Source organism: Poecilia latipinna, unplaced genomic scaffold (genome assembly GCF_001443285.1).
Source record: "Poecilia latipinna isolate Pla-1442-1.1 unplaced genomic scaffold, P_latipinna-1.0 Scaffold2833, whole genome shotgun sequence".
In the NCBI taxonomy this organism is placed as follows: domain Eukaryota; kingdom Metazoa; phylum Chordata; class Actinopteri; order Cyprinodontiformes; family Poeciliidae; genus Poecilia; species Poecilia latipinna.
Window position 1 is genome coordinate 14,504 of NW_015115449.1, and position 13,692 is coordinate 28,195.

Sequence of the window (13,692 nt, forward strand, 5' to 3'; positions counted from 1 at the left end):
AAATTAGGAAAAACCCCAGGGCCCCCCCCCCAAGGGGGGCCCTTCCAAAAAAAAAAAAAAAAAAAAAAAAAATTCTTATAGAAATAAAAAAAAATTGGGGGCCCTGTCAATTACAAAATTAATCATACAGTGTTTTTTTTTTTTATTAATTAGCCGGAAAAATTAAATGTTACCACTCCCAGACCAAAGCACACATCCATATATGCACTGAACATCCCTCTGGATCTGCATGAAATGGTTCGTTCCTACTCTTAGGTGACAGTCTTCAGCAGCAGACAGTGGAAGACAAGAACATGGTGGCAGCTATTATACTGCTAAGAAAAATTAGAAAGTCAGGGTTTCAAAACAAAAGAGAGAAAAATGACAAAAGTGTCAATTAATAGCCTAGTTTTTCGCCAAGAGAGGTGGGTGGACTGTGTGAGATTAACCATTTAGCATATTTAGCTTAGCTACAGACTAGTGTTTGCCTCCATTTCGCTTGCATTAATGAATGAAGGAAAGAATTTAACAACATATTCATATATTTAACTCGTCCCTGTACCTTTTTATCACACTTAACAACAGATGAGTCAGACAGCAGCAGCTCTAACCCTGATACCAGCATAATGCCTCCCCTCTGTCCCAGTGAAAAAGATGAGTAACACCGTGCTCAGTGACAAGCAGGTTAGAGTTTAACAAATGTGGAATAAACATGTTTTTTTTTAAATTAAAGTTATGTTCTGCAGCTTGAACAAAATGAAACAACAGCATTTTTTGAGAAGTCTGGATTGCTTTATGTATATTTTACACATTGCTTGTTAGCGTTGCTGGTGGGAAGAGACATTTTAATAAGCTAAAACTAATAATAAAAAAAAATTAAGCAGCCTCTTTGCATGCAGTATGTGGACTGTTGCATGTAAAATTCACTATACTATTGTAATAGTATCAGTATTGGACCAAAGAAACCAAGGCAGTTGCAAGCCTTTAAAATTGTGACGCTTTTGATGGATCAGATAGACTTAGGAAACTGTAACAGCAGCTGCAAGAGGGGGCCCAATTTAATTTTTTGTCATGAGGCCCAAGATTCCTAGCAGCGCCCCTCAATGGGACGGATGCAAATGTAACTTTTTTCACGTTTTATGCTTCAATTTCTATCTTAACTGCTTCTGAAAAATGATAAGTCGATGTTCTTTGGGGTGTGGAAAATTAACCGTTTCAAATGCTGAGTTACAATCGATGGGTACTGTGCCGTTACCTAGCAACCCCACCCGAAGCTAAAGCACGTTTGGTCAGCTGGTTTTACCGCTTCATGTGCTGTACAATGGCTGCTGGGAAAGACAAATGTCTGGTTGTTGACTTACCATTCGGAAACCACCTGCTGCAGTCTCGATTGTTGCGCAGGAGACTCCACTTCCGCTTTTCACAGATATACGGTTGTATAATTGCGCATCTGTTGGCTGGTATTTTCACGTGCGAGTGTAAACATTGAGTCGGGAGGCGTGATCAGCAGCAGCTCATTTGGAGTGACAAGAGGCCCTAAAACAGCTCATTCTGAAAATAGGCAGACATGACCAGACTGAAATGTCATGGTTTAAAAATGAGTTTTTGCAACAAAAAAAAAAAAAAATGTAGTGAGCAAGTTTAGTGTAGCCCATCCTAACCTGTTCAAGGAAGCATTATAGGTCACCTTTAAGAACTATTCTCATTGCCTGATTTATATTCTGCTTTAAGTGATCATAGTTGTGCCTCATACATCAATGTCAGTGTCAAAGTCAAGTTTATTTATATAGTACTTTTAAAAGCAGGTTGAAGCTGCACCAAAGTGCTATCCAAGGACACATGAAAAATACACACTAAGAAAAGAATAAAATGACAAAAATGAAATAAAATAAAGACAAAACATTGCAGTAGAAAAGACATATGCATACACACATATTTGCACGTCCCATTGTGGTTAATGCGTCGGTTTTAAAAATGAATCCAGTCGCTGAACACAGAACGGCGTTTAGCAAAAATCTAAATACAAACCTCACATTTCCTCTAAATTACTGGATTCCAGGATCTAGTTTCTCTGAATAAACTGACTATATAATTTATGTTATGCTTAGCAACCTATAATAGCATCATAGAACGCTGAATGGATTTGATGGCAGTGCTTTGAAAGTGGGTGGAGAATGATGTGATTTACGACGGAGTTCAGTTTAGTCTAATGAAAAAAACCAGCTAGACTGTTTTATTGTATATGAGTCAGAGAAGGAAGCAATTTTCTCATCGCTTCCTGGTGATTCAGAGTGAACTTCAACAACAAGCATGGGTTTGAAAAGAGATGGTGGATTAACATGTAGCAGCAAAGTCAGTCCTCCTTCAGGTTGACCCCTCTACAAGAACTGTCAGGGCTTTCATCAGCAAGCGGTGGCGGGGTGTCTATCGATCTCTTTCGAGGATGTCTTCACCTACTCCTAGACTTCAGTGAAAATTGTGGGTTCATAGTGCTCACAGGGAAAGGATCATCTTATACCAAGGTGGCCTTTTCCCAGTTGCAACCTCTCTGTCTTAGATGTCAGTACTCCCAGGAAATTCGGCAAAGAGGTGCAGGGCGAGCTGCTGGAGACGAGACGAGAAGGGGGATTCTGTCTCTTAACTGAGTGTCGGAAATGTCTCAAATACCTTCCTCTTCGAGGCCTCCTGGAGTGAACTGGAGAGGGCAGGTTGAGCAGGAGTCGGAGGAGCATGGATGACTGGAACCTCATCTGATTCTCTGGCAGGTTTAGGATCCTCGTCCCCTTTATGGTTCTCCCTTTTTTTTTTTTTTTTGTCATGAACATGAAACATACCTTATAAGTTGAGAAAGGACCAGGTCATCTCTGTTGCAGAGGGAAATGTGGTGTGATATTTCAGACTGTGGACACAATTGGAAGGCCTGTTTTAAGGTGATCTTATCGTGACCCCAACAGACAGCTCACTAAAAACCTGCAGTAGTGGATTTTTAGGAGAACAACCCACCCCCGCCCCAAAAGTCCTGCAGAACTTTTGGAACCACCTTCATCTCCATACGTTTCTCTCTCTCAGGTTGAAAACTCTAGGAGTTTTGTCGTTTACATTCAGAAAAGTTAATCTTACAACCCCCCATATTAAGGTTAAAAATACATAACAAAGGTAGTTTAATACTTAGGGTGTAGTTTGGATGCTACACCCTATTCATATAATGTATGAAATAGACCTCTGGATAAGAACATCTGCGAACTTTGATTAAAAAAACAGCAATAGTATGTTTTAGAAATAGTTAAACGCGTATAAAACAAGTAATATTATTCCAAGATATTACAAGTAAAACCAATCAAAACACAGTATTGACATTTTGCAATGATAACTTATCCAACGTTTACTCCTATAGGTTATTTCATGCTTTTTTTTCCCTCCACAATTACAGTTTCCTGTTGAGATCAACTAAGAAGACGTAGTTAGGCAGAGCCTCTGGTGTATCTGAAACTGATTCCTCTGGAATTTTTTTTATTTTTATTTCTTTTTAAGAGAACATCCTCAACAGAACAAGCTGTGTGATGCTGGCGAACATCCGACAGCAGTAAAAAAAATTATTGATGCTCTGCAGGCTATAAAAGTATTAGTATGAATGGAGTATGGTTAATATTACCACATACATCAAATTTGTTGCAAATCAGCTGATGTTTTTTTTTATTATTATTATTATTATTGGTTTTAATACAATCATTTCAAAGTTTCAAACTGCTTGAAAGAATACAGAAGTTACTGGAACTTTTTTTTTTCTCTCACTGCAAAGCAGCTCTTTTATGTCCTGTGAAAGAAAAATCCACCTGAAATTAAATAGTGGTCCCATGGTAACACCTGAAGGTTCTGTGCTTTTCTTAAGACACAGTATGCTCAGAGGTGATTAAGGAGTTAAATACTCCACATCATCACTGGGCTCAAACTGGGAAACCATGCTGTTTTTCTTTGTGTTTATAATGTTTTTTATTGTAAGAGAACAAACATATTTGGGAACGTTTGTGATCTGGTAAAATGTGCATTACATAGCTCCCTCTCCTTTAGATCAAATTGCAATGCTGTGCAGTATAACTTCTGAACTTTGTCATACTTTGATAGGTTCCAACCACAAACTCCGATGTATTTCAATGGGATTTAATGTGACAGATCAAAAGACAAGAGGACATAATCGGGCAGTGGAACAAAAAGGATACATTATTTTCTTCTCTGCCTCCCTCCCCTCCCCCTTTTTTTCTTTCTACAAATAATAATCTGAAAAGTCTGGAGTGCATTTGTATTCAGCAATTACAGCCCCAAGTCTTCTGGGATGTATTCTTATCAGCTTTGCAAGAGGCTATTCATCTTAGCTTAAACAGCTCAAGCTCAGTTAATCGAATGGAAAGCATCTGTTAACATTAGAATCAGAGTTAGCTTTATTACACCAGTTTGAGTGTACAAACAAGGACTGTAGAGCGCACATCATGTTAATGTTTAAAATGAATTTAGACTGTACTTTTAGACTAAAATCAAATACATCAAACAGTTTTATCTGGACCATTCCTTGTTGTAGGTTTAGGACTGCTGGAAGCTTCTCTCTGAGTTTGAAGTCTTTTGGATCACCTCATATTTTAAACTCTAGGATTGTCCTGAATTTGGCTTCTTCCATTAGAACCTGGCTGACAACACATAGTAGATCAAAATACCTCAAAAGCCAGTACATCTTGCTTAAAGACCTGTCTAAAGAAAATTCAGGAACAGATGAGAAAAGATGTCATTGACATCTATCAAACTGGGAGAGTTTCTAAGGTTTTTTGGACCTTAGCAAACTGCAGCAGGAGCCACTCACTTACGTTTAATTCAAAGTTCATGATTCAACAAGAAATGACCCAATACTGACAAAAATGGCTTGGATGGGGAAAATCAAAAAACACTACTGACTAAAAAGAACACAAAGGGCCCATTTCATGTTTCACATAAAGAAACCCGTCTTGTTAATCTCCTAATATTTTGAGGAAAAGGTTCTACAGACTGTCGATACAAAAGTAGAAACTTCAGGAAAGTGTGTTGCATCTTCTGTAAAACTAACAATACATCGTACCAACAGCCAGACTTGTTAGTACTATTTTGAGAACAGAGGGAGAAGTTGCAATTAATCATGTTAATTTTCTGTGCTGTTTTAGATTCGTAGTTTGCCTGTAGTTTTAGCAATGGCGGCGAAGGAATTGAACAAAGCCGCTCAGTCCGTGTTGGCCACACTTCCAAATATCGAACTAACATCAGCAGCCATCTTGTTCAGCATGGCACTTCTCTCTTCGTAGTACAGCCATATATATTTCCCGTTAGCTTCATAGCGTCGAAATGGCGTATAACACACGTCACGGCCAAACGTTGGCAAATGGGTGAAATTCAAAACTTCATCAGTATCCACGCCCCCACCAAGCAATCGTTTCTCAATAGCAGAGGGCCCAGACGCTCTATGCGAAGCAAAGCGTCGTGAAGAGCTTTTTCTACTACCAAACTAATATCCAACCGTCAGTCAATGAGTTTGAGCTCTTGGGTTGTGCAAGGGGACGATGATCTGAAGTCTACCACCATGTCCGCCTCTAAATGGCTCAACAGAATGGTCAAGGTCATATTTAAAATGCATCGAGATGCCATGGTATGACCGTACACAGGCTCCAAAACCAGACTAAAACCAGTCCTGGAAAAAAGACCGGGCCAAGATTCAGAGTTTTGATGTTGAGGTAATTTAGTGAGTGAAAAGTCTTAGCAGGAGATTGTTCTTCATTGACACGATCACCTAAGACTACTTTCACCCGGCATTCACCTGTTATATATATGGCTGTGCTTCGGGTTTCCAGCAGAACATTTCTCACATGGCGATAATAGGAAACATGGCATCAGAAAAGAGTAAGAGGTCAAAGTGATTCTGAATTGCGGGGCAGTCACCGCGGATACATGTCAAATGAAATAATTTATCATTACAAATGTGTGGAAAAAAAAAAAAGTGTGGGACCATAACTCAAGAAAGTCTCAGATGTTCAAGATGGGGGTTCATGACAGTCAACAACATGTTAATACCTCACTGAATCCTTCTGTTTCCCGTTTGCCTCCTTACACACGCTCCCTCCTGCTGGTTTAAGCCTCTAACTTGGACTCAGCTCTGAACAGGAATTTTTTCCATCATCTGTGAAACGTTGAATGGAATTTTGCCCGTTTTTTTTCTCTCAGTCAGCTCATACCTTTTTAAATCTCTCAATGAGCAAAGCAGCTTCAATCTTTCTAGCATGTGGTCATTTTTAGTCAACCTTATTGACTCGGCCTCTTTGGAGACCGTCAGTCTAGCCGTGAGTTTAAGATGAAAGCACATGTTTGCTTGAGAAAACAAACAAAAAGAAATAATCTTCTCAGACTTTTTCTTTGTAGTGCAGCCATATTTTTCACTATAACAATGTCCTGCTGGAGGCCTGCGATACACCCACTTTTATAGCAGGTGAACAATGGCTACTGGTGCATTTCCTCAAACAAACCTCAGTGTTAGAGCTCCTTTTCAACACGTGCTTCAGTGGAAGGAATAAAACTTAAGGAAATCTGACCTTTTGTTCACAAAGGAGATGGCATGGTCAAGCAACAAATTTGTTTAAATTTGACTGCTGACCTAAATCTAGTGTTGAATCCTAAACATGTCTCTGTTTTATTTTGCACATTTAAACTTGCAGTATCTTGCAGTATCTTGTAAAAGTCTTCATAGCCCCTCCATTTTGTATAATGACATTTTATGTCTTAGACCAACACAAATGAGTGCATTTTAGTGAAGCCTAAGAAAAAAAAATGCTGCGTTTTTTTTTTAAAGTTTTTTTTCCCCCAAGTAAAAATCTGAAATGTGTGGTCCCAGACACCCCCCACTCTAACAGCTCTAAATAAGATAATCAAAAGTATATTTTAGTTTCAGCACAAGAACTACTTTGTGACATTTAAATGCTAGTCAGAAAGTATTTGTGAATAGACAGCTAATGAAAACACAGGAGCACATCAGGTTTGAAGTCATCAACAGGTTCTGAAACATCTCAGTTCAAACGGTCATCAAAGAGTGGAGCTCAAATGCAAACCTATCAACACATGAGTGTATACATAGGTGATTTTTATTTTATTTTTTTGCATAAATCCAAACCTGTAAAACAATATATCACAATTTCCTCTGAGTTTTAAAAACAGGTTTCACAAACCCAAACTGACTAGGTTAGACCAGAGTAAGTGTATGTATGACAATGTTCATGCTCAATTTCAACTTGTCTTGATGGCTAAAAAAAACTCTTAAACAATTAGTAAAAAAAAAGTAGATTTTGAACCAGAGCTGACAAGATTAATTCCAGATTCCTTTAAAATGTTGTTTTAATGTAGCCTGGAAATCTGGAAGTACCAACTTTGTCATTAGCCAGCCACATTTTTTCCCTACCATGCTTCCACTCTGCACAATACAGGGGGGCCACCCACATAATATTGACTGGTGATTAACTGAGGAAAGACCTTTTATGTCCCCCTTTCTCTATTATTTTCCCCACTTCTGTGGCCCTCGGACTCAGTTGTGCCTTGGATTAAGAGTTTTATCACCCATATCAAAAATCTCTACCAACTGTCCATCTAAGCTGGTGTGCTGGGAAAGAAGAGCATTGATTGCAACTCTAATAACCAGAGGAGGTCGGGAGATACACCGCTCAGTCAGAAAAATCTGAAGAAAACCACTTAAAAAAAAATCCTGTCTGATGTTTTCCCTGGAAAAGGAAAATAGTGGATGATAATGATAATCAGAATAATAATAATAAGAAGAAGACAGACTAATATACAACCCAGAAGCCATAAAAGATGAACACCATGATACTACCACCACATGTTCCACAAACAAACAGCTGTTAAGCCGGAAAGCCGTGTTTCCCTCGAACGCAAACTAGAAAGATTTTTTTTCCCCCCGTCTTGTCTCTTCATTCAGCGAACATGCTACGAGGTGTGATTTTTGCAGACTGGGAACACTGAATAAAGATCTTTTAGGGTGGGGAAAAAGAGCTGATTTTCTTTTGCCTCCTGTCACGTTTACATTAGTTATTGTGTGCAGCCCTTTCCTCAGAAAATCCATTTTGGTTATTTTTTCCATTTTCTTTCTACGCTGAACAAAAACTGTCGCATGAGCAACACAAAAATCGCATCCTATAATAATTCAGGAGAAAGGTGTTTAGAGAAGGCAAAGCCTGCCTCTTTAAAATGTCTGGGCCAGAGTTGCTGCTGGATTAACTAAACAAGCAGCACTTAGGAACAATACAATGGCCTATTCTCAGTCACTGTAATCCTTATAGGTATTGCAAGCACTTTCATATGACTCTGCGGAGAAAAGGCTTGAACAATCTGTGAAGAAAGATTTTAGCTGCCGATAAAAGAAACAGCACAAATGTCAACTGTAAGTAGATATTATTGTTTTATATCCATATTTTGGTCATGCTTCATTCCTCTCTAAACCTCTGGATGACAGTTTGGTAAAATGTGTTTTCAGTCGAAGTTGTAACGTTGTGATGGATTGTAGTTCTGGAAGCATCTTTGGAGGAAATGTATTTGGCTAAACAAATGACATATAAGCCAAATGTTTCCCACATAACTGTTATTGTGTTGTCGGATTTAGTCCATTATCAAGAGGACCGTAGCAAGCTCCGTCATTATCTTCATAAATAATAACAGTGTTTTAAGCGAGATAATTTCTCTAATAGCAGGGACCGACCGAAGGCTCCCTTTTTGCAAACAGGGTTAGTTTGACTGATTTCTTTGCTTTCTGGCTGTGGCAACTCCTGCAGATACAACGGGATAAAACGTTAGAAGCAACTGCAAAATGACCTTCATTTGTATGCTTTTAAGTCAAACGAACGTCTTTTCTTATTTCAGGAACTACTCTCAACTTTTTCCTTTAAATTCCACATTTTAAAGGAATTTTAAAATGTGGAATTTTAACATTGGGTATTTGTATCATGCCACTAATGATAATGTTTATTTAAAACCCTGTAGCTGTCATGAGGATTTTCTTCCAGTCTTGATTCTATCAACATATCTAACCATTATGCAAGAGTAACAAGGGGGGGGAAATGCCACCAGACCTGTTTGCAGTTGTCACATGATGAAAGGCACAGCAATCATGTGGGATAAGATGCTCTGGTCAAACTGAATCCTTTGACCTAAATGCATAATACTGTGAGTGAAGAACAACTACATGTAAAAACATATGGTAATACTTTATTTGAAGGGGGTGAATAAGACTGTCATGACACTGTCATAAACATGACATAACACCTGTCAGGAACATGAATAAGCCTTCATGAATATTTATGACTGTTGTCATAAAGTGTCATTCGATAAATTATGACACTTTTAATACAAAGTTGACATTATTCAAAATGTCTTTGTTATGACAACTTGACATTAACCAAGAAATCATTACTGTTTAAACTTTACCTTTAATAACATAAAATTACCTAATTTTAAAGTGCAATCAGTAATTCTTTTATAACAAATTTATATCAGTAATGATTTCTTGGTTAATGTCAAGTTGTCATAACAAAGACATTTTGAATAATGTCAACTTTGTATTAAAAGTGTCATAATTTACCGATTGACGCTTTATGACAACAGTCATAAATATTCATGAAGGCTTTTTCATGTTCATGACAGGTGTTTACAACATGTTTATGACAGTGTCATGTCAGTCTTATTCACCCCCCTTCAAATAAAGTGTTACCAAACATAATGGTGGCACCATCATGATGTGGTGATGCATGTTCTTTGCAAGAACACATAAGTTGGAGAGTGTTGATGAGTAGCTGGATGGAGGCAAATACAAAACAAGATAACTTGTTAGAGGCTGCAGAAGTTCAGTTCCCAAAGGGAATCATTCCAACGCACATTTATGTATGTCAGAATGCGCCGTTTAAAGTCCTGGTGCAAAACATCAACGATTAATGCCTCCAACCTACCCGGGTGTGTTTGGTTCATCTTCCTCTTGATTATATTCTAGAAGTTTTCAATGTGTTTCCGTTCAGCAGATGGAAAGGTTTGGACCTACCTGTGTGGCATTAATTTTTCTGCTGGTAAAAACCAATCCTCAGACTTGGGCAACATTGGGTGTTACTTGGCCTCCATTAAAATCTTTAGACAGGCTATGTGTTTGGCTCTGTTGAAGCTTAACTCGGTGAAGATGATCGTACTCCTGTCCAAACTTCAGCGTGGCTCTCTTTTGGGCGTTTTTTAAGCTCTACGCCACTGGACCCCTGGGAACGTGTTGTGAACTGATTTTACTGTACACTTCAGCATTGATGCTATTCGATATTTCCGTTGACCGTTGATGTCATCAAATGGTTCCTGATAGACATTCAAATGAGGTGGCAGTCAGCGCACCCTGTAGCTTTGTTGTCCACAATAACTCAACCACCACCTTAGAAATCGCAGAGGTTAAAGCAAAGTGATGCTGCCTGTATCTTTCTGTGAATAAAGTCAAAATTAACCCCAATTTGCCTCCCTATAAATGTTCCTTTACCATTGTCTAATGGTTACCGTAGAGCTGTTGTCATTGTGTCCAGTAGTTCCTAGTCCCAGAAGACAGCTATGACTTTCATAAGTTCCTAGTTAGTTCAGATGACCACCTAAGTTCTTCCTTATGTAGATCTATGTGTGCTTATGCTGAATGAGTGTCAAACATGTAGAGGTGCTGATTGAAAAGATTAAGAAACACTGACAGTTTTGTCTTAAAAGATGTACAGCTGCTCGTTGTCTCACTGTTTTGTCAACCATAGTTTTGCCTTAACTCAGGATATGGAGCTCCTTTTAAGACTGTAATGCACTACTGGCTCAATTTTTTTGATTGTAGTCCCCACCAGTCTCTTGTGATTGGATGCTCCTGACTGAACAGAGGAATGTTAGAGGAACTCTCTTTTTGCTTATTTCCCTGTAAACAAGCCAGCTCTTATAGCTTTGTTACACAGAACAAAGCCATCTTCTCACAGAATTAGTGTTCCCTGTACTCCCAGTTGTGCATTTGCATGCAATCCGACACTTTTCCCAGTGACTCACACTTATGAACATTTGGGAGCTTTTCCTCTGTTTTCTCTGGCAGATTAATGTCCGAGTTACAACAATGGATGCGGAGTTGGAGTTTGCCATCCTGCCAAGCACGACTGGCAAACAGCTTTTTGACCAGGTACAACTGGTGTGTTACAATCAGATAGGAAGTCTGCTAGAAAAAAAGAAAACAAAACAAAGAATGACCCTGATCCCATCCGCGAATGTGCTTAGGTGGTGAAGACGATCGGACTAAGAGAAACATGGTTCTTCGGCCTTCAGTATCAGGACAGCAAAGGCTTCTCCACCTGGCTCAAGATGAACAAGAGAGTGAGTTGAAAGCCTGGGAGGCTTTGTATCGCTCTGCTTGTGTAAACGTCTGTGTTTTTTCTTTTTGTTGTTTTACCCTAATGAGGCTAATTAGTATCTACTTATTCTTAAACTCCACCACTTTGGGGCATCAATCCCAGGTGACGACTCAAGATGTGAAGAAGAACAACCCCCTGCTGATTAAGTTCAGGGCCAGGTTTTACCCGGAGGAGGTAGCCGAGGAGCTGATCCAGGAGGCGACGCAGCGCCTCTTCTTCCTGCAGGTCGGACCGCGCCGTATCTTTGTTTCCTCCCGACAGAAAGGAATTACGTCCTCTAGCTGCCGAGTGTCTTGCTCGTCGAAACAGAGGCAACAGTCGTTCTCTAATATTTGTGTATAGTAGCCCACGAAGGAAATAAAGAAAGAAAACTAATCCAAACAAGATGTAGGACCTCTCTTAATGACCGGCGAGGCTTTCATGATGACTCACACACAAATTCTAAACCCACATGGGTGTTCTGTATAAGACCAAACAAAAACAAAGCACAGTTTCATGTGGAAGACATGCAGTTTCTCGCTAAAGTAATCATACACCTCGCACTTTTTCACATTTTGTCTCACTGCGACCGCAATCGTCAGCGCATTTTAACGTCCGTTTTTTTTTTTTGTTTTGTTTGTTTTTTTACGTGATACTTTTACATGAGGGAAATTCGGTATTGTTTTCAAAAACGTCGACAAATAAAAATCTAAACAGCGTGGCGACAACCTTCCGTCAGTGCGCGTTCGTCAGAACCACAGTTTCACAAAGAGACGCATGACCACAGTGTGATGCTACCGTTTGGATGGAGGTTCACTGAATGTCTCTATTTAGTTCCCTGACACTACAGAAAAAAATCTGAACCACAGCATGATGCTTCCACCACCTTGTTTTGTCACGGGGATGTTGCGTTCAGACGATGTCCGTTTTTAATTTTCTACTAAATAATCTTAAGTTTTGCACGTAGGTCAAAAAGCCACATTTTGGTCTCATCATAGCTTTTATATAGGGAAATCAGAGTAAAAAAAAAAAGAGATTGGGGGAAAAACAAAAGTACATGTCACTTTTCAGACAATTTTTTTATTTATTTAATTTTTTTTTTGTAAAAACAGTCAAGGTCATTGTTACTTTCCTCCCAGTTCACAAAAACGTGGCACTCTGTGTTGATTTCCTCGCGAAATCCCAAAAGAACACACACCAAAGTTTGCAGTCACAGTGAGACAAAACAGGAATAATTCAAGTACTTTTGTAAGGTGGCGAATGTACGCGAACACGTGCTTTGTTTTCTCGGGGAGGCAACAAGTGAGTGCGTTGTAGCTTTCCCCCAGGAGCCTTTATCTGTCCTCCCGGTTTCAGGTGAAGGAGAGCATCCTGAACGACGACATATACTGCCCGCCCGAGACTGCAGTGCTCCTGGCGTCGTATGCAGTGCAAGTTAAACATGGAGACTACAGCAAAGATTATCACGTACCGGGATACCTCACCAAAGAGAAGTTGCTGCCACAGAGGTAGAGCGTCCTGTTCATATAAGTATAAACCAAAAAGTTCAGCTTAATTCCAGTCCCAGTCACCTGAATTCTAATCGGCGTGTCCTCTTTCCGGATAAAACCAGGGTTTTGGAGCAGCACAAGCTGAATAAGAATCAGTGGGAGGAAAGAATCCAGGTGTGGCATCAAGAGCACAAGGGAATGCTGAGGTAGGGAGACCGCAGCATGAGGAGAGTTAATGGGCTTTTAGCAAACCTGTGTTTCGGCATGTCATTAAACTGCAAATCACCGCAGGGAGGACGCAATGCTGGAGTATCTGAAGATAGCCCAGGACCTGGAGATGTACGGGGTCAACTACTTCAACATCAAGAACAAGAAAGGGTCCGAGCTGTGGCTGGGAGTGGACGCGCTGGGGCTGAACATTTACGACAAGAAAGACAAGTAGGTCGCAGCTGGCTCAGAAAACCGCCACATCGGTTTGACCGAAACAACTCATCTGCTGCGAAACTCTGGTTCTCGTCGAACCAGTTAACGACTCGCCAAAAAAAAAAAAAAAAAAAAAAAACCCTACCTGCTAATGTTTCCGCAGGATGACCCCAAAGATCGGCTTCCCCTGGAGTGAGATAAGAAACATCTCATTCAACGACAAGAAATTTGTCATCAAGCCAATTGACAAGAAAGCCCCGGTAAGTAAAATAAAAAAAAATAAAAAAAACTGTTCGATTTCAGTAGTATCTTTGGGGAAAAGCGTGTCATACCCCCTCTTTAAAAAAAAAAAAAAAAAAAAA

At 39.5% G+C, this 13,692-nt stretch overlaps 1 protein-coding gene across 5 annotated transcripts in view; it reads left to right on the top strand.

Annotated features, from left to right (window-relative positions):
- Positions 1-13,692, top strand: part of LOC106939332 (moesin-like) — a 31,514-nt gene that overhangs the window by 7,519 nt on the left and 10,303 nt on the right. For 2 of the 5 annotated variants that reach the window (XM_015021700.1, XM_015021704.1), the window contains exons 1-8: positions 8,311-8,431; positions 11,126-11,209; positions 11,305-11,400; positions 11,541-11,663; positions 12,774-12,925; positions 13,030-13,113; positions 13,199-13,345; positions 13,494-13,590. In XM_015021700.1, the coding sequence (XP_014877186.1) occupies positions 8,423-8,431; positions 11,126-11,209; positions 11,305-11,400; positions 11,541-11,663; positions 12,774-12,925; positions 13,030-13,113; positions 13,199-13,345; positions 13,494-13,590 (792 nt within the window). In that variant the 5' untranslated portion in view covers positions 8,311-8,422. Of the gene's footprint in view, positions 1-8,310; positions 8,432-11,125; positions 11,210-11,304; positions 11,401-11,540; positions 11,664-12,773; positions 12,926-13,029; positions 13,114-13,198; positions 13,346-13,493; positions 13,591-13,692 lie in introns of those variants that run through there. The other 3 variants (XM_015021703.1, XM_015021702.1, XM_015021705.1) reach the window with 2 other exon arrangements.